The following is a 20,246-nucleotide window of genomic DNA, read 5'->3' on the forward strand; positions in this document are numbered from 1 at the left end:
CTCACTTTTGCTAGTTAAGAATGTTAAACATTAACACTGCCTTATTTAGATGTTGTTTGTAGTGAAGTATTGGGAGATATGGCTTCTTGTTCTGCTGTCGCTTTTCTTTTCAGAACCCTGCTACAAAAAGCTGTTCACAGAAAAACTTAATTTCTTCCCTGATCATAGGCTATCAAAAACATAGGCTGGAGCCAGTCTATGTAATGACTATGTAGCTCTGTCCTTTTAAGATCTTAGGAATTAATATTTTTGTCAACAGTGTAGCTGCCAGAGGCCCTCAATGTTTAAATGTAGACGGTGTTACACTGTTTTCACAATACAGAAACCGGTTATTTGATTCAAAAGGCCTAAGCTGGTTCTACTGCTCCATACATGTCTCCTGCCACCCCACTTCATCTAACACCATCAACAACTGCTTTCTCCCTCAGGTGTTTGTTTAGTTTCCCCTTGAATCATCACTGCTTGTTGACTTAGCTGCTCCGTGTGGTTGCAGGTTCCATGCACAAGCCATCCTTTGGCTGAGGAATTGCCCACTGCATTTATTAGTGACTACCTTACATTTATGGCTCCTAGTTATTGTGTCCCCTGCAAACGGTAAATATCTGTTTGTCTACCCTACTGAACCTTTTAATTATCTTAGAGACATCAATTAATTTCACAATCTCATGCTTGGTACCAACACAGCTGTATTACAATACGCAACTAATAATAGTATACTGACGTAAAACTGCAATATTTTATGGCTTTTATATTCCAAAAAATGGTATAAAACTCAAGTGTAAACTCTAAATTAGCCAAAATCCCACAACCTATAAAATAACATGACTGTGCTGCATAAATGTATTGAAGTAATGAAAGTTCACTCGTTTTATAGATTTAAACAAAATGTTCAATTTGGCATGAGATGATTGCAGACAGGCTGTGGAAATAATGACTTCCTGGAGATGGGTAGCAGATTGCATTTCATGCAATCCTCTTAACTCCATGGAAACTCTCCTTTTTCTTTTGGTGCAATTACTCTCTATATTCATAAACTTTTTCAAGGTGCATTTACATTTGCACTGTATAATCTTCAAAGCAAACTGAGTCAGGCCTCAGCTGTTTCAGGGAAGTGACAGGAGAATGTTTTGGCGAGGAAGTGCAAATTAAACATATACTGTTTAAAAAGTGATCAAGAGTTTTTGTCCCTTGAATTTCCTGCTTGCTCCATAATTGCACTTAGCACAAACATTTAGATAGTGCAAAGACTTATTATTCCACTGTCTAAAATGTGACTGCTGAGAAAGGAATTTTGTGCATATGCACAAACACATTAATGCAATACTCTGAGCATAAATCCAGTCAGAGATTGCAGACAAGTGAATGAAGAATTGTCTTGCTGAAACTGACTACCCTTTTCTTTTCCACTCTTTGTAGCTGTACAGGTGAAAAACTTGTGACAGTGCAGTTCTGCTAGTTAGGATTAAACATCATGTGTCTCTGTTTATTCTGTTATTTTAACTATAATAGATTGAGCTGACTGTATTACTGTCAGCAACTTGTGTTTATTTGTTAATTTTCCTAGATTTTTTTTCAAAGTCAATGTTTAGGCATTGATGCTGTGGTGCAACAACAGGGTAATTGCAGGTATGAACAGCTGTCTCAAAACACTGCCCTTGAAATTATCCAGTGTATGGATGTTTAATGCATCCCCATATAAAATTTATTATTGGCATTTCTAAGAGGCAGTTTACAGAAATAGCCTAAGTTAAAATGATGTAAAGTGATAACATCATCATGTTATGTTCATACATTAATATCCACAATTATTTCAAACTGCAGTATTATTTTGGTTGCCATGGATTGCTAATTTAGCATGGTTGTGATGATTTCAATGGGGACAGAGGAAAATTACATCTCTATTCTGATTATGATAATAATCAACTTTGAGTTTTGAGAATTTATTGCAGCACTAATGCAGCAACTGAATTTATTTCCAAGTTCAACAACAATTTAATTTAAATTAGGTACAATAAAACATTTCTAATGAAGAGAAATACAAAGGGAATGACCATTTGATATATTTTCATGCATCCTCCCAAAGAGTTATAATTTACTGGTCAAAGCATCAAACTATCTCTTAATTTATCCAAACATCTGGCCTCCATTAAATTATCTGAAAAGCTATTCCAGGCATGAATCACTCTTTGCATTAAACTGTGCTCTGTCCCATCTGTGAAAATGTTTTTCACTGGCATGTAACTTGTCTTTGGTGATTGAATCTTAATGCATCACATTAAAATGTCAATTCCAAACATTATCTTCCACACTTCATGTACAGTTCCTTCTCATTTGCCTCCTTTAACTGCTGGGAGTCCTGGGTTGGCTTAAGTAAATTAAGAAAATTGCATGGAAAAGAAGGCAGTTGCGTTTACCTAGCAACTGGACAATAACACACTCTTCTTTTCATTAAAAGAATTTAAATAGTAATGATTGAAAAGAAAAAAAACACTCCGCCTCTGGAAACTGTTTTAGCAAGGTGGGAAACCATTTAGTTACTTTGTTCTAAATAATGTAGCTAAATATTCTAGCTGCCTTTATATTAAAATAAATTGCAAGATAAAGTTAAACTCTGGGTACCAAAGCAAAAAGCACTTTTTTTTTCAGTTTTGGCCTTTTTTTGTAAAAATAAACAATTTGTTAAAAACTCTTAAAGTGGAGCTCAACATAAAAGAAAAAAATACAATAAAAATGAACTCAAAACTAGCTTTAAACATTAAATGCACATTTGCTTTTGGTCAAGTCTATTCTTCCCCTACTGTTATTCTATGGGAAAACAGCTTGTAAGAATTTTCAAAGGGGTGGCTGCCTTGCATCTCATGTACAATTAACCACTGTCTATTTTCAAGAGAGGAGTTGCAAACATTTGTAATGTTTATGTACAATGATAAGTGGTTCTAAACACATCTTGTTTTATAGATTTGTCACTTTCTCATTACCTTTTAACCAAGAATGCTGTTTCATCCTGATCTACAGGCATGGTATTTGACTATATTACTGCTTATTATGCACTGCCACACATCCATATTTCCCTCATGGTACCTCCTGCCGCTGATAAACAGGAAATGGAAATTAGGAAGTCAGCTCCCACTCAAATCTATACAGTTTCTCCAACCACTTCAATAACTTTAACCTTGCTGCAATCCCCAATTCCCTTCACACTCTCACCATTCCACTTGCTACTTTCCCTGCTCCCCTTTGCCATTCTCTGCCTAAACCACCATTTCTCTGGCTATTCTCCACCATTTTCCTGCCGTTCTCCTCATTCTATTTCCTGTCTCTTTAGATTCCCTTCCATCCCAGAAGCAAGGCAGCGGAAAGAGGCTGTGGGGGGGAGGGGAGGGGGTGTTGAAGTGAGCTATGAGATGTGAAGAGAGTGATTGATATGAGCAGACTGTTAGTTAAAGTGAGGAGAGTGGTGAGAACAGGGAAAGCTGCTAGGGATGTCAGTAAACCATTTAAAAATTAATTAAATTCATGTTTCCAATTGTGTGCCAACTGTCAGTTCTTAAGGTGCCATTGAGCTAAGATAGTGCCTGCACTGAGAATGCTTCTATGATTATTCAAGGTAACACGGAGTTACAGTGATCATTGCAGGCTCTGCTTGGGACGTCAATGCTCTTGATGGCACAGGTTCCGACTTGGCATCTTTGCATGTGCAGCAAACGCACCCCCTCATGTTGAGGCACAAATAAATGCAGCCCCTAACCAACCATGCTTTATAATATTTTAAGTACATTTCATTAAAGTCATTGTTCTGTTTTTTCCGACAAGAAATAACTTCTAATTGTTCATCTGCCATTAAACTAAATCGATAACAATCTAAAATGATTCACTTTTCACTCCAAAATGAATCAAGAGACCCTAGAATATCATGAAAACAAACCAACTCTGGCTAATCTCAAAATTGCCCAACAGATTATTTTTGAAACAATTAAGCTATGGCTGTTGTAGAATTAACAGTAAAGGTTGCAAAAATGCTGCAGGGTGGAGGCCAACTTGTCTCCTTGTGACTTTCTTCAAAATAATTCATAATATGTTATCAATTGTAGGATTTCTCATTCTACTGATGGCACAAAAGACAAATAGCCCCCACCACATCAACCCCATGCTCCACCAAGTCCAAATTCCAAAAGCTTTTGTGCAAATGTTTCAGTCAGGAAACAATTTCCACTGTTTCTTAACCAAATTTATCTAGTCAGACCATGGCAATACAGCTAAATCCACCTTTTGCCTGATACATGTTTTTGGCATAGGAAAGCTACCTTGGAATGACAAACAATAGACTGCACCATTTAGACTGGTAAATCAGCTTTCAACTTCCAAATTTGGATACATCTGCATTCGAGTTTCCTCCATACTTAGCTCAACTTCCAGATACAGGACCTAACAAGCTGAGATGCTTAGCTCAATTTGAGTTTGCTTCAGCACCTTGCACAACAAACTCTGTTCATGAGTTACCATGAACAGGAGTGAAAATAAAGACATTGAATTATCTTTTTACCCTGTTAGGTTGATTACACATGTGACAAGTGGATCTAGTAACACTCTATCCCTAATATAAAAGGAGCTTAGTATTGTATCTGGACTAATGAAAGTTCTGTATTAATGAATCCTACACAGCAACATCTTTGTCAAAATATCTTATCATTAAGAGGCCAAGTTTTATAAGGACCGAGACTTTTATAATGAGGGTGCATTTTTGTAAATGAAGCACAGCCACCTATCCACATGATTATTTTTTCTAAAGGTGACAGATTTTGTTGGTTGGTCAAGACTCAGCGTGTTAAGCTTTTGATGTTAAGAACACTGCTTGGGAATGGCTTTTGCAAATTAAAAGGCAGCAACTTTTATACTTTATGGGAATATTTCCAGATCTTTAGTTATTGGCTAGGTAACACGCTGACTTAAAGTCTACATTTCTACTATTGGAGATATTAGCAGGTAAGTGTTTAGTATGTTTATGTGGCATTTCATCACCTGTTATTTTAATGGAGTGTTTATCTTAGTTTGGATGATTCTCCATTAAACAAAGCAGGCAAAGGAATATGCCATGGGTTTGTGAAATAATGATGCCAACGACAATTTATTCAATTTTTAATAAGTTTAACTATTAAAAGTAGGCAAACTCTCAAGTGCTTCCCATCCCTCCCCATTACAAGATAAAAGCTATTATTTTAAAAAGGTAATTATTTTATGGTCGGATCAGCAGCTTTATATAATGGGATTTGAAACACTGGAAATCTATGTTTAATTGACATACTCATTTCCTCAGAGTCAACAATAAACATGACGAGAGATCTGCCTTTGAACTGTTGTATAAATAGAAGAAGAGCCCTCTAAGTTTTGTATAATCAATTATCTAAGTTCCAAGGACAAACATATGAAATTTTAAATCCAGTACTCCTTGAAGTTTTGTTCAGTCAGCAGGACCAACACAATAAGGTGCTCAATCCTGCATCTAGAATGTGTGTTACAAAAAGTGTCTGCCTTAAGTATAAGGAAAGATGCCAATTTGAGATTTAATTGTAGGGAAAAATTAGTGTCTTCAGAATGTTCCACACACTATACAGCGGTTAGTGCACAAGCTGGACTACAGTGTGACTGGAAGTCTGAATTATCCTGCACAATAAATTATTTCTGAATTGTCCTTAATTTTCTGTATTTCCTCTCTCCCCTGGGCCTTTCCTATTGTTTGAAATGATGCTCTGAAAAGGTCAACTAAGGTTTGTGAAGCAAACCTTCTGAACATTCATTTATAATCTCCATATCAAACAGTCTAAGGCCATAGCTCACTCCTTTGCATGCTGCTGAAATGGACCCACAGAACTCCACTGCTTCTGCGCTTTTTTGTGGTTCAAGTCTAGTTTGTACAAAATGGGAATGAAGAAGATTCAGGTGTTCAACATTCTGAGATCTGCTTGACCTGACACCTCAAGTGTTTCCTGGAGATTCAGTCAACAGCTTCCAATGAAAGAGCAGTAGGGAATGTGAACATAGAGAGTGCAATCCTATAAAAATCTACAGAATCCCACAGTTAATATCAAATAACTCCAGACTGCTTTGACAAAACCACAACATCATCCATGTTTGTGCATTAACCACTGACACTATTACTTTAACTTGTTCATCACCCTGAGTTTAATCTCCCTTTAAACCTTTCTTCCTGTTTAAGTAAGTTTCATAGAAGAAGCAGCAAAAGAGAAGAAAATAACTAAAGTACATAATGGAAGACAAGATGATATTTGCAAAGAAGGAAGGACAATGACCCTCGTGCATCCACATGTAAATCAGCACATTAACCACCATGCCCATTATCATCTGCATGATCTGGGTGAGGGTAATAAACATGGCAAATCTACGTGGCACATGAAAGCCTGCAGCACGAAGTGTATAGTATGAGTACATAAAGGCATGGACGCCATAATTCATTGTCATAAACCAGCCACCACCAGCTACCATATCTTTGTAAGAATACCAGGAGTAGAGCAACACGGTGATGTGGTGATACCAGTGCAGGAATATCAGTTTCTGTTTCCGTAGAACGATGAACATAGTGTCACCTGCAATAGAAGGTATCAGATAGTTCAGCAAACTTTAGTAAAATGTGAAGCATATTGAACAGGTAAATACAAAATCCACCGTGGTCAAATCCTGATCATGAGGCAAGAAGATAAGCTAAAGCTGACACAATTATTGTTTTTCTTTCAAATTGCATATTTGTACTTGTGAAAGTAAACATAAACATTTTAAGGGACATTTGGATAAGGCCAGAGCACCTTAAGTCACAACTTGTGTATTGATGGTATATGGGGTAATGGACCTTTAAGAGAGTTAAAAGCTAGCAGAACTACCTAATATAGCATCAGGTATTCTGAATAAGGTGACAATGTAACATTTGGTCAAACAGCTAAATTAGCTGGGTTGCCTGGAGATAACAAAACAAATTCAAATATGGCCAATCAGATTAAATTACACCTTAAAGTACCAAACTCGAATCCAGTTTGAATTTAGTATGTTGACAATATTAAAAGCCAATGACACAATCCGATGCTTTGGGGTATAAGACCGGGAAAAATTGAACAATTGGAGAACTGCCAAAAGACCAACAGATGTGGGCTGCTAGTAAGAACTCTCTGAGAGGTACCTGTCTAGAGAAGGAGTTTGCACAGAGAAAAAACATCGACACTGACCTAGAGAGCAAATCTAAAGAAGTTTAAAAACAGAAGATTTGACAGCTGGCTGGTTTTGAAACTTGAATTTTTTTTGGTAAATCTTAATCAGGGGTTTTATCGGGACTAGAATTACAGAAGGTAAAGTAAAAGATAGGTTAGAGGGAGGAGTTGTAAATAGTTGCTGGTTCATTATTTTCTGTTATACTTTAAGAAATAAAGTTGTTAATTTTTACTTAATAGTTCTTGGCCTCTTGAATTTTCACAGATTACTGCACAGGATAAATCTTTTGTGTTGCTGGAGGAAATTAAGCAGGAGGGTTTATCTTGTGATATTAGAGTTTGGGGGCTCAGTCGTCAGGATTTGAACTGGTTTAGACAGATTTGAGGGTATGAAAAATCCCAGCAGATTTAAACACTTGCAGGTTAATGTCCTAGATCTTTAAATAAAATGTAGGTGAGACAATTTGTTTAATTTTGGTTGATTAAATTAAAAGTGAGAGAAATGGCTCTTAAAATTGCTGAAGAGGTTCTGGGATTTGATGATGATTCTCAAATTGGTCAAGGAAGTTTAGAAGGAAAGAAAAAGCCATACTTTTAGAATTAGCAAAGAAATTAGATTTGGGTTTAACCCAGGACATTTAAGAAGCATTTGGATGGGTATATGAATAGGAAGGGTTTGGAGGGATATGGGCCGGGTGCTGGCAGGTGGGACTAGATTGGGTTGGGATATCTGGTCGGCATGGACGGGTTGGACTGAAGGGTCTGTTTCCATGCTGTACATCTCTATGACTCTAAGAGCCAAGGAGAGTGCACACCCTAGGCAGGGGCTGGGTATGGAGTAAGCACCTGATTTGCTTTCCCAAAATGCAGCACCTCGCATTTATCTGAATTAAACTTCATCTGCCAATTCTCAGCCCATTGGCCCATCTGGTCCAGATCCTGTGGTAATCTGAGGTAACCTTCTTCGCTGTCCACTACACCTCCGATTTTGGTGTCATCTGCAAACTTACTAACTGTACCTCTTATGCTCACATCCAAATCATTTATGTAAATGACAAAAAGTAGAGGGCCCAGTACTGATCCTTGTGGCACTCCAGTTTGAAAAACAACCCTCCACCACCACCCTTTGTCTTCTACCTTTGAGCCAGTTCTGTATCCAAATGGCTAGTTCTCCCTGTACTCCATGAGATCTAACCTTGCTAATCAGTCTCCCATGGGGAACCTCGTCGAACGCCTTACTAAAGTCCATATAGATCACATCTACTGTTCTGCCCTCATCAATCTTCTTTGTTACTTCTTCAAAAAACTCAATCAAGTTTGAGAGACATGATTTCCCACGCACAAAGTCATGTTGACTATCTCGAATCAGTCCTTGCCTTTTCAAAAACATGTACATCCTGTCCCTCAGGATTCCCTCCAACAACGTGCCCACCTCCGAGGTCAGGCTCACCGGTCTATAGTTCCCTGGCTTGTCTTTACCGCCCTTCTTAAACAGTGGCACCACATTTGCAACCTCCAGCGTTCAGGCACCTCACTGTGACTATCGATGATACAAATATCTCAGCAAGAGGCCCAGCAATCACTTCTCTAGCTTCCCACAGAGTTCTCGAGTACACCTGATCAAGTCCTGGAGATTTATCCACTTTTCACTGTTTCAAGGCATCCAGCACTTCCTCCTCTGTAATCTGGACATTTTACAAGATGTCACCACCTATTTCCCTACAGTCTATATCTTCCATATCCTTTACCACAGTAAATACTGATGCAAAATATTCATTTAGTATCTCCCCCATTTTCTGTGGCTCCACACAAAGGCCGCTTTGCTGATCTTTAAGGGGCCTTATTCTCTCCCTAGTTACCCTTTTGTCCTTAGTATATTTGTAAAAACCCTTTGGATTCTCCTTAATTCTATTTGCCAAAGCTATCTCATGTCCCCGTTTTGCCCTCCTGATTTCCCTCTTAAGTATACTCCTACTTTCCTTATACTCTTCTAAGGAATCACTCGATCTATCCTGTCGATACCTGACATATGCTTCCTTCTTTTTCTTAACCAAACCCTCAATTTCTTTAGTCATCCAATATTCCCTATACCTACCAGCCTTCCCTTTCACCCTGACAGGAATATACTTTCTCTGGATTCTTGTTATCTCATTTCTGAAGGCTTCCCATTTTCCAGCCGTCCCTTTACCTGCGAACATCTGCCTCCAATCAGCTTTCAAAAGTTCTTGCCTAATACCGTCAAAATTGGCCTTTCTCCAATTTAGAACTTCAACTTCTAGATCTGGTCTATCCTTTTCCATCACTATTTTAAAACAAATAGAATTATGGTCGCTAGCCCCAAAGTGCTCCCCCACTGACACCTCAGTCACCTGCCCTGCCTTATTTCCCAAGAGTAGGTCAAGTTTTGCACCTTCTCCAGTAGGTACATCCACATACTGAATCAGAAAATTGTCTTGTACACACTTAACAAATTCCTCTCCATCTAAACCTTTAACACTACGGCAGTCCCAGTCGATGTTTGGAAAGTTAAAATCCCCTACCATAACTACCCTATTATTCTTACAGATAGCTGAGATCTCCTTACAAGTTTGTTTCTCAATTTCTCTCTGACTAATGGGGGGTCTATAATATAATACAATCCCAATAAGGTGATCATCCCATTCTTATTTCTCAGTTCCACCCAAATAACTTCCCTGAATGTATTTCCAGGAATATCCTCCCTCAGCACAGCTGTAATGCTATCCCTTATCAAAAAGGCCACTCCCCCTCCTCTCTTGCCTCCCTTTCTATCCCTCCTGTAGCATTTGTATCCTGGAACATTAAGCTGCCAGTCCTGCCCATCCCTGAGCCATGTTTCCGTAATTGCTATGATATCCCAGTCCCATGTTCCTAACTATGCCCTAAGTTGTGGGCGACACGGTGGCACAGTGGTTAGCAGTGCTGCCTCACAGCGCCAGAGACCTGGGTTCAATTCCTGCCTCAGGCGACTGACTGTGTGGAGTTTGCACATTCTCCCCGTGTCTGCGTGGGTTTCCTCCGGGTGCTCCGGCTTCCTCCCACAGTCCAAAGATGTGCAGGTCAGGTGAACTGGCCATGCTAAATTGTCCGTAGTGTTCGGTAAGGGGTAAATGTAGGGGTATGGGTGGTTTGCGCTTCGGCGGGTCGGTGTGGACTTGTTGGGCCGAAGTGCCTGTTTCCACACTGTAAAGTAATCGAATCTAAAAAAAAGTTCATCTGCCTTCCCTTTTCGGCCCCTTGCCTTGAAATAATGCAGTTTAATTTATTAGTCCTACCTTGTCCCTGCCTGCCCTGATTGTTTGACTCACTTCTGTTCTCAGCTGTACCTATCTCAGATCGATCTCTTTCCTCACCATCTCCCTGGGTCCCACCACCCAATCCCCCCATGTTACTAGTTTAAATCCTCCCAAGCAGTTCTAGCAAATTTCCCTACCAGTACCCTTCCAATTTAGGTGCAATCCATCCTTCTTGTACAGGTCACTTTTACCCCAAAAGAGATTCCAATGATCCAAAAATGTGAATCCTTCTCCCATACACCAGCTCCTCAGCCATGCATTCATCTGCTTTATCCTCCTATCCCTGCCCTCACTAGCTCATAGCACTGGGAGTAATCCAGATATTACTATCTTTGAGGACCTCCTTTTTAAATTTCTGCCTAACTCTCTCTAATCTCCCTTCAGAGTCTCAACCTTTTCCCTTCCAACGTCATTGGTTCCAATGTGGACAATGACCTCCTGGCCCCTCTCCCCTGTGAGAACATTCTGCACCCTCTCTGGAGGCATCCTTGATTCTGACACCAGGGAAACAACACACCATTCTGCTTTTTCTCTGCTGGCCACAGAAACGTCTGTCTGTACCTCCAACTACAGAATCCCCTAACACAATTGATCTCTTGGAAGCCGACGTACCCCTCATTGCATTAGAGCCAGTCTCAATACCAGAAACTTGGCTGTTCGTGCTACGTTCCCCTGAGAATCCATCACCCCCTACATTTTCCAAAACAGCATACCTGTTTGAAATGTGTATATCCACAAAAGACTCCTGTCCTAGGTGCTGATCTCTCTCACCCTTCCTGGAGTTAATACATCTATGTGACTGTATCTGAGACTTTCCCCCCTTCCTATTCGCCTCTTTGGATAAAGTTTACTCAAAGAACAGGGGGAGAAGGACACAAAGTTATAATTTTGAGAGATACAGGATCTAACCAGTCACAAAAAGTAAGGGATGAGCGAATATGCATGCTTTCTGATCTGTTACCCAACAGTGTGGTAATCTGTGGGATAGATGGACAGACATTTAGCGTTCTGCTATGTAAGATCAGGTTGGAGTGCCAACTCAAGACTGGCGAAGTAACAGTGGGAGTGATTGACAGCATGTCAGTTTCAGGAATTCAGTTTGTTCTTGGGAATGATTTGGCAGGGTCCCTAACCCCCTCTGTTGTGGAGAAGCTAAAGGAAGATGAAGAAACGGAGGAGTTAAAACAGAAATATCCTGGGATTTTCCCAGACTGTGTAGTAACCAGATCCCAGGATCTTAAGTCACAGCACGAAGCAAAAAGTAAAGAGAAAGATGAAGGAGTTGAGGTTCAGTTAGCGGACATTCTGTTTGACGTAATGGTGCAGAAAAAACCTGAACAGGCAGAGGATCAGACAGAAGTGTTTAGTCCTGAAAGGCTAAGAGACTTACAAAAGCTAGACGAGGTGGTAAAAGATATATATGTGGATGCGTCTTCTGAAAAGGAGGCAAAGAATATTCCAGAGGGTTATTATCTGAAAGATAGAAGCCTAAGGCGGAAACGGAGACCAAGGCAGGTTAGTGCAGAGGAGAAATGGGCCGAAGTGTCCCAGATTGTGTTGCTGGTAGCATACAGACAGAAGATGTTACCGGTAGCACATGAACTACCTATAGGAGGTCACCTATGGGTATGAAAGACTCTGGCTAAGGTACAAAAACATTTTCATTGATGTGGTTAACTTTTGCTGTACATGTAATACATGCCAAGTGGTAGGTAAGCCACAGGTGGTAATAAAACCAGTACCACTGTTGCCAATTCCCACATTTGAAGAAGCTTTAACGGGGATTATGACTGATTGTGTAGGTCCCTCCCAAAAACTAAAAGTTGTTAACCATAACGAATGTGTCTACCAGATTTCCGGAGGCATTATGGAGTATCAAGGCAAAAAGGGTAATAGAGGAATTAGTAGCTTTCTTCACACGGTATGGGCTACCCAGAGAGATTCAGTCAGACCAAGGGTCAAATTTTACTGTTATGCTGTTTGAGGTGGTTATGGATAGCTTAGGTATACAGCACTTTCAATCCAGTGTCTATCATCCTGAATCCCAAGGAGATTTAGAAAGGTGGCATTAGACCGCGAAGACCCTGTTGACAGCGTACTGTCAGGATTACCCGAATGATTAGGATAAAGGTATTCCATTCATACTGTTTACCATTAGAGATGCCCCAAATGAATCTACTCAGTTTACTCCCTTCGAGTTAATATTCGGGCATGAAGTGAGAGGCTCTTTGAAATTAATTAAAGAAAAATTGACAGGACCAAAGTCTGAGATCTCACACTTAGATTATGTATCGGAGGTAAGGGAGAGACTAAATTGAGTAGGTGAGTTAGCGAAACAGCACCTAAAGAGGACACAATGTAGAATGAAGCAGGTGGCAGATAAAAGCTCTGAGACACTGACATTTTCACAAAGGGATGACGTGCTTGTACCAGTGGTAGGAGATCCCTTCAAAGCCAGGTTTAGTGGTCCCTATCAAATTGAGAAAATTTGAGTCAGATCAACTATTTAGTAAAAATGTCAGATTTCAAAAAAGAAAGGTATTGGGTATGTCATGTGAACATATTGAAATAGTATTATACTAGAGAGAAAGAACTGGAGGAACAGATGTTAGTTACTGCTCTGCATAGTGAGGAATCAAATCCAGATGATGTGCCTCAAAATAAATTAAAAAATAAAGAAGTCCTTGAGGAGTGGGGCAGATTAGTAAGCTGTTTTAGGAGCATAGAACGCAGTTGAAAGATTTGTTACTGCAGTATAAGGACATATGTAAGAATCAGATGAGGAGGAATTGTACATGAAGTAGACAGGAAATACTGCTGTGATAAAACACCACCCCTATCGGCTTAATCCTTTCAAAATACCAGACAGGTCTAAATGGAGGTGGAGGTCATGCTCGACAAGGACATCATCAAACCACGCCAGTGCGAGTGGAGTTTACCGATTGTCTTAGTTCCCAAACCGAACGGGACTCAACAATATTCGTGGATTAGTGGAAAGTCAACACCGTTTCAAAATCTGACTCCTATTCAGTTCCTAGATTGGAAGTCTGTATCGAGAAAGTCGGTCAAGCCAGTTACATCATCAAGTTGGACTTAATGCATGATTACTGGCAGGTATCTTAATCAGAGACGGTGCAAGAAATTTTTGTGTTGGTAACCCCAAATGGGCTATATCAATTTAAAGTGTTGCCCTTTGGAATGAAGAACACACCTGCCACATTCCAAAGTGTTAACAAACTGTGCAGTCTACTTGGACGATGTAGTGATCTTTAGTAAGTCCTGGAAAGATCACATTGTGCAGTTGGCAGAGCTCTTTGAACGACTACAAGAAGCAAAACTGGTGATAAACATAAACAAAACTGAATTCGTGAAAGCAGAGGTGACATTCTTGGGACTTAACATCGGTCATGGATGTTGACCCCACAGAATGCAAAGACGAAAGCCATTGAGAAATGTCCCTGACCAACCTCGAAGAGATGTTTGATTCTTAGGACTCAGAAGATTCTACTGGAAGTTTGTTCCAAGCTTCAGCAGTGTAGTGGCACTGTTAACCAATTTGCCGAAGAAAAAAGTGTGGGTGGACAGAACAATGCCAGGAGGCATTTGACCATTTGAGATCAATATTAACCACAAACCAGTTTTAGCTACACCAAACTTTTCAGAAGTCACCATCGATGCTAGTGACATAGGAGTTGGAACTGTACTCCTACAGGAAGATGAGATGGGAGTGAACTGCCAGTTGGTTATTTTTCAAAGATGATCAACATTCTCTAGATGAAATACTCTACAATCGAAAAAGAACAATTGAGTTTGGTACTGGCCTTTCAACATTTTAATGTGTACATCACAAACAATGTATCAGAAACGGTACATGGATCACAATCCTCACATTCTTAGAACGCTTTAAAGACAAGAATATGAGACTATTTTGTTGGAGTCTTATATTATTTTAATTTAAAAATTGTATATGTTGCAGGTCATAAGAATGTAATCACCGTTTCTATTGATTTAACCGATAAGGCTTAGATGAGTTTTTACACACACATACACAGGTATTTGGGAAGAAGTTAAGGTGAACTTAGATTAAAGTTATTGCTATGTCAGGGTAATGTGTTTAAGGAATAGAAAAAAAAAAGAAGCTACCTTTTCATTATGATGGTTCATTTTTTTCCTAAAGGGGGAAGGTGTTATGATGGTGTTAGGGGTGCTGTACCTTTAAGAGTTTAAAAAAAAAGTGCTGTATCAGATAGTTCTGCTAAGTGTTCTAAATAAAGTAACAATGTAACATTTGGTTGAACAGCTAGATTAGCTGGGTTTCCTGGATACGACAAAACAAATTCGAATTCAGTCAGTCAATCAGATTAAATTATACTCCAAAATACCAAACTCCAATCAAGTTTGGCTTTTAATATTGTCAATACTAAATTCAATTACACAATCCAATGGTTTGGGTTATAAGACCAGGAAAAAACTGAACAGTTAGAGGAGAACTGCTGAAAGACCAACAGATGTAGTCTGCTCGTAAGAACTCTGAGAGGTGCCTGTCTAGAGAAGGAGTTTGCACAGAGGAAAAAAAAACATCGACACTGACCTGGAGAGCAAATCTACAGAAGAAGATAAAAAGAGAAGATTTCACAGCTGGCTGCTTTTGAAATATGATTTTTTTGTTAAATCTTAATCAGAACCTTTATTGGACTAGTATTGTAGAAAGGAAAGTAAAAGATAAGTAAGAGGAAGGAGTTGTAAATAGTTGTTAGTTAATTATTCTCTGTTAGACTTTAAGAAATAAGGTTGTAATTTTTACTTGATAGTTCTTGGCCTCTCGAATTTTCACAGATTACTGCATGGGATAAATCTTTTCTGTGCAGTTGGTTTAAATTAAGCACAAGGTTTACCCCGTGACATAACACCTGTAAGTTTATTTATTATCAGGTAAAGTTGCCACTTTTGGGTGTAATTGATGGCATCAAAGTGAAAAGTGCAACCGGAAATCAACGATTTTTTAACTTATTTTCACTCAAGTTTCCACTCAAGCTCATTTTAAAATTGCTGAACATGCGATGCTAATCAGTGTTATAGACCATAATATTTTTAAAAAACTGTTTCAATTTTTTCCTTGATATATACTTGAGTACAGGCAGCTTACTGCAACTTTATTAGAACAGCTGAAGATGATTTTATCACAAAACATGCATTTTAAGCAGAATGTCTGGTCCATCATCTGTACTTAAAGTAACTTTAAATAGATAAAAATGACTTTAGAAACACTGTGCAGAATCATTGGAACACTAGATATAGAAGCATGAATCCTCCACCACCCTTAGCATATTCAGGCATTCATTAAATCCTGGTTTAACTTCTACATGAAGTTCATTATTCCAATCTATTCATATATAGTCGGTTCTGATATAACGCGGGAGTTCGGTTCTCGGGCAAACTTGCGTTACAAGAAAGTCACGCGTTATAAACTAATGGGGCCGGAAACGCATTAAAGCCAATACAGGTAAGGAAAGTTTGTGTTCTACAAGTAACTCAATCCTTCAATCTAAATTCTTCAATCTTGTTAAAACCAATTTGTGTTGAAGAAACATGTGTTATAGCAGACCGACTGTATTACTTCATTCCCTTGAACAGATTGAATGCCTAATCAGATTATTGCTTTATTAACAAAATATGGGCTTTTGTCCACTTTAACTGTAAGTAACTTATGTTCATTCTAGACTGAAGATGTGACTGTTCTGTTAAAAGTTCTGTTTTAAAAAGAAAAAAGTTAGCTTGGAGGGCAGAAGAGGTTGAATCCTTCTCTGCAATTTGAGCTCAAAGGTAGCTAATTAACAATAGCTTGATCATTTTACTTTGCAGGGAGGAGAGGGCGAAAATTTGGGTTGTACAAAATCAGGAGAACAATTTCAACAAAACACCATATATAAACATTTAAAAATGGGTTCGCAATAAACGTGAGCACAACTTCACGGCCTCTACTTTTCTTACCTAGTTCTGGAGCTTTGCTCAAGACAAATGCATATGCCCAGAATTTGCTCACAGGTCCATTGTAGAAGCTCTGGTCACACACTGATTGCTTGAAGCCACTGGTGTACAGGACATGCCACATATACCACCCTGTTCTGAAAGCACCAAGTATACTGTTGGGGAAGAAAACATTCGCTATTATTTTTATAACATTGAATATTCCAATTGTATATCGTTAGAATATAGGTTTCTGTTATAAATTAATATAATGGGAATTTATTCTTATTTTTTAGCATCTTCTTTCTGGATTACCTGACACTGGAGAGCAAAGTGTTTCTTTTTAATGCTTCGAGTTTGTAACAGTAAGGGGTGAATGGTAGAACAGGATGATATTAATTATGTACAGGTTGATGATAACAGGACAGATGACTTTTAGAAATGAAAACAAATTTCTGGAAAAGCTCAGCAGGTCTGGCAGCATCTGTGAAGAGAAATCAGAGCTAATGTTTTGGGTCCAGTGACCCTTCCTCAGAACTCCATTATTCACCTTATCTATATCCTTCATGATTTTATAAACCTCTACAAGGTTACCCCTCAACCTCCATGCTGCAGTGAAAAACGTCCCAGCCTATCCAGCCTCTCCTTATAACTTCACCCCTCTATTCCTGGCAACATCCTGATAATTTTTTTCTGAATGTTCTCCAATTTAGTTATATCCTTCCAAAGCAGGGCGACCAGAACTGGACATAGCACTCCAGAAGAAGTCTCACCAACATCCTGTACAACTACAACATGACATCCTAACTCTTATACTCAAAGGTCTCAGCAATGAAGGCAAGCATGCCAAATGCCTTCTTAACCACTCTGTCAACCAGTGACGCAAATTTCAAAGAATGACATACCTGAACCCCTAAGTCTCTTTTGTTCTACAACACTACGCAGAACCCGACCATTAACTATATAAATCCTGCCCTTGTTTGTTTTACCAAAATGCAATACCTCACGTTTATCAAAAATCAGACTCCATCTGCCACTCTTCACCCCAATGTCTCAATTAATCAAGATTTCTTTGTAATCTTAGATAACCTCTTCACTGCGAACAATACCACTAATTTTGATGTCATCTGCAAATTTATAAAGCATGCCTCATATATTCTCATCCAAATCATTTATATAAAATAACAAACTGGACCCATTACCGATTCCTGTGGAACACCGCTGGTCACAGGCCTCCAGTCCAAAAAAACAGTCATCAAGCCAATTTTGTATTCAATTTGCAAGCTCACCCTGAATCCCAAGTGATCTAACTTTACTAATTAATCTACCAAGCAAAACCTTGATAAAAGCTTTACTAAAGTTCATGGAAACAATGTCTACCGCCCTGCCCTCATCTCTTTGAATTTGCTAAAGAAGTAACCAATCAAGTTGTCAGACACTATTTCCCTTGCAGAAAAATATGCTGACTATCCCTTATCAGTCCTTGCCTCTCCAAGTGCATGTAAATCCTTTCAGAATCACGTCCAAGAGGGGAGCAAATGATATTTTTTTTCTTGTAGGCGACAATCACTTGCAGTTATATAGTACTTTCAAAACAGGAATAAATCTGATGCTGATGACTTCACAGATGTAAACAGACCTTCATTCTTTTACAATATCTTCTCCGTATTCGGAAAGGAAGCAATGTTAGTAATTCAACAAAAGGATCGTGTTAAAATATGATCAACTAGTCAAAATTCAAACTCCGGATTTGATGCCAAATGATATTGAGTATCAACATTTGTCTTTGAATCTCAAGGCTGTGGGTTTAACTCCCATTTCAGAACTTGAGCACAAAACTAAAGTGCATATTCCTTCACTGCTGCAGTGATATGTTGCACTGTTGGAATTAAATCAAAGTCTAGATTAGAGTGGTGCTGGAAAAGCACAGCTCTTCGGATGCTGCCTGAACTGCTGTGCTTTTCCAGCACCACTCTAATCTAGACTCTGGTTTCCAGCATCTGCAGTCATTGTTTTTACCTATTGGAATTAAATCAAATCCCCGTCTCCCCTCTTAGGTGGCTATAAAAGATCCCATGGCAATATTTTGAAGAAGGGAGTTGACTTAGCCAGTATTTACCTTTTTAATTAACAGCACAAAAACAGAGTAACTGGGTGTTATCACACTGCTGACTATGGAGCTGACTGCAGATCAACCTTCATATTTCCTCTTTAGCACTGACTACACTTGAAAAGTATTTCACCAGCTGTAAATCACATTTGAACATCCTGTGTTCATGAAAGCCACAATATACAATTTACTTTTTTTCTGATAGACTTTCTAAACTATGTTATGCTATTCCAGGGCAATAGTCTATTAAGACCACCAGAGACAATTCTTTCGCAAGCGAGTTAAGAGTGCTAAAGTGAAAGTTTTGACTTGTCCAACAGATGGCTCAGATATCTTTTCACAGTTAAAACAGAACCAAAGTCACATTTGGTCTGTGTGGGAAGATTTACGGAAACATCATCGTATTAGCTGGGATACATGAGTGAGGTTCAAAAATATTGTGTGAGAAAGCCACTGCAGTATAAAAGTTGTCAAATTGCTCCAGGCAATCAATGCAAAAGAAAAAGTCAAACTGAGACTTGCAGGGACTACATCAGATGTCAGTAGGTGAACATTTAGGGGGCGGTGACCATTGTATCATAAAGTTTAGGAAGAGGATAGGAAATGACAATGATCAATCCAGAATAATACTAATGAGTTGATTTCAATGGGGCAAGATTGAAGTTGGGCCAGACAGACTGAAACCAAATATTGGTGAGAAAAACTAACTGTACAATGGACCACCGATAAAGAGGAGATGGTTCGGGTACAGTGAAAGTATATTTCATCAAAAGGGAAAGGTGGGACAAACAAATCCAGTATGCCGTGGATGACAAAGAAGGTGGACAGCAAGGTAGAAAGAAAGCATTTATGATTAATGTCAGATAATAAATACAACTAAGAACAAAGATAAAAACAGAAGGATCAGAAGGGAGTTGGAAAAGCAAATAAGAGAAGCAAAGAAGGAACAGGCATGGCTGAGGTGTTAAGTGAATACTTTACACCTGTACTTGATGGCAAAGTAGATGCTACACAGGCCATGGTGAGGAAAGGTGATTGAGAGAGAGGTGATTGAGAGAGAGGTTTAACATTGAGAAGGCATTGGTAAGGTACCCAGACTGGATGACATGCAACCAAGCAATGGAAATTGTAACAGCCCAGCATGAATTTCTCAATATTCCTTGGATTCAGTGATAATGCCCAAGGGCTGGAGAATTTCAAACATTACACCCTTGTTCAAAAGTTGTGAATATAAGCCCAGTAATTACAGGCCTGTTATTTTACTTCAGTGGTGGAGAAACTGCTATAAATAATTATTCAGAATAGAATTAATAGTCACGTGGAAAAATGTGGCTTACTGAGAAATAGCCAGTATGGATTTGTTAAAGGGAAGTCAATTCAACTAATTTGTTCAATTATGTTTTGAAAAGGTCAAAGCTTTTGATACAGTGCCACACTACAGCCTTGTAAGTAAATTAGTGGTCATGGAATAAAAAAGTCAGTAGCAACAGGGAAGCAAAATTGGCTGAGGAAGAGGAAACAGAGAGATGTCTAATAGTTTTTTTTAAACTCTAGGAAGTCTATTGTTGTGTCCTCCACGTGTTAGTATCAGACCCTTGATTTCCTGATGTACACAAATGATCTAGATCTTGGTGTGCGGGA

General features: G+C 38.9%; 1 protein-coding gene across 2 annotated transcripts in view; it reads right to left on the reverse strand.

The window, feature by feature from the left end:
• Positions 1-20,246, reverse strand: part of LOC122541869 (very long chain fatty acid elongase 6-like) — a 107,961-nt gene continuing 87,715 nt past the window's right edge. For both annotated transcript variants that reach the window (XM_043679018.2, XM_043679019.2), the window contains 2 exons: positions 16,520-16,671; positions 1-6,602 (listed from right to left, as the gene is read on the reverse strand). In XM_043679018.2, coding sequence (XP_043534953.1) covers positions 6,181-6,602; positions 16,520-16,671 — 574 coding nt within the window. In that variant the 3' untranslated portion in view covers positions 1-6,180. The remainder of the gene's footprint in view (positions 6,603-16,519; positions 16,672-20,246) is intronic.

The sequence above is a fragment of the Chiloscyllium plagiosum genome, unplaced genomic scaffold (assembly GCF_037043375.1).
Source record: "Chiloscyllium plagiosum isolate Xiang-an unplaced genomic scaffold, Cpla_swu_hap1 HiC_scaffold_43, whole genome shotgun sequence".
NCBI lineage: Eukaryota > Metazoa > Chordata > Chondrichthyes > Orectolobiformes > Hemiscylliidae > Chiloscyllium > Chiloscyllium plagiosum.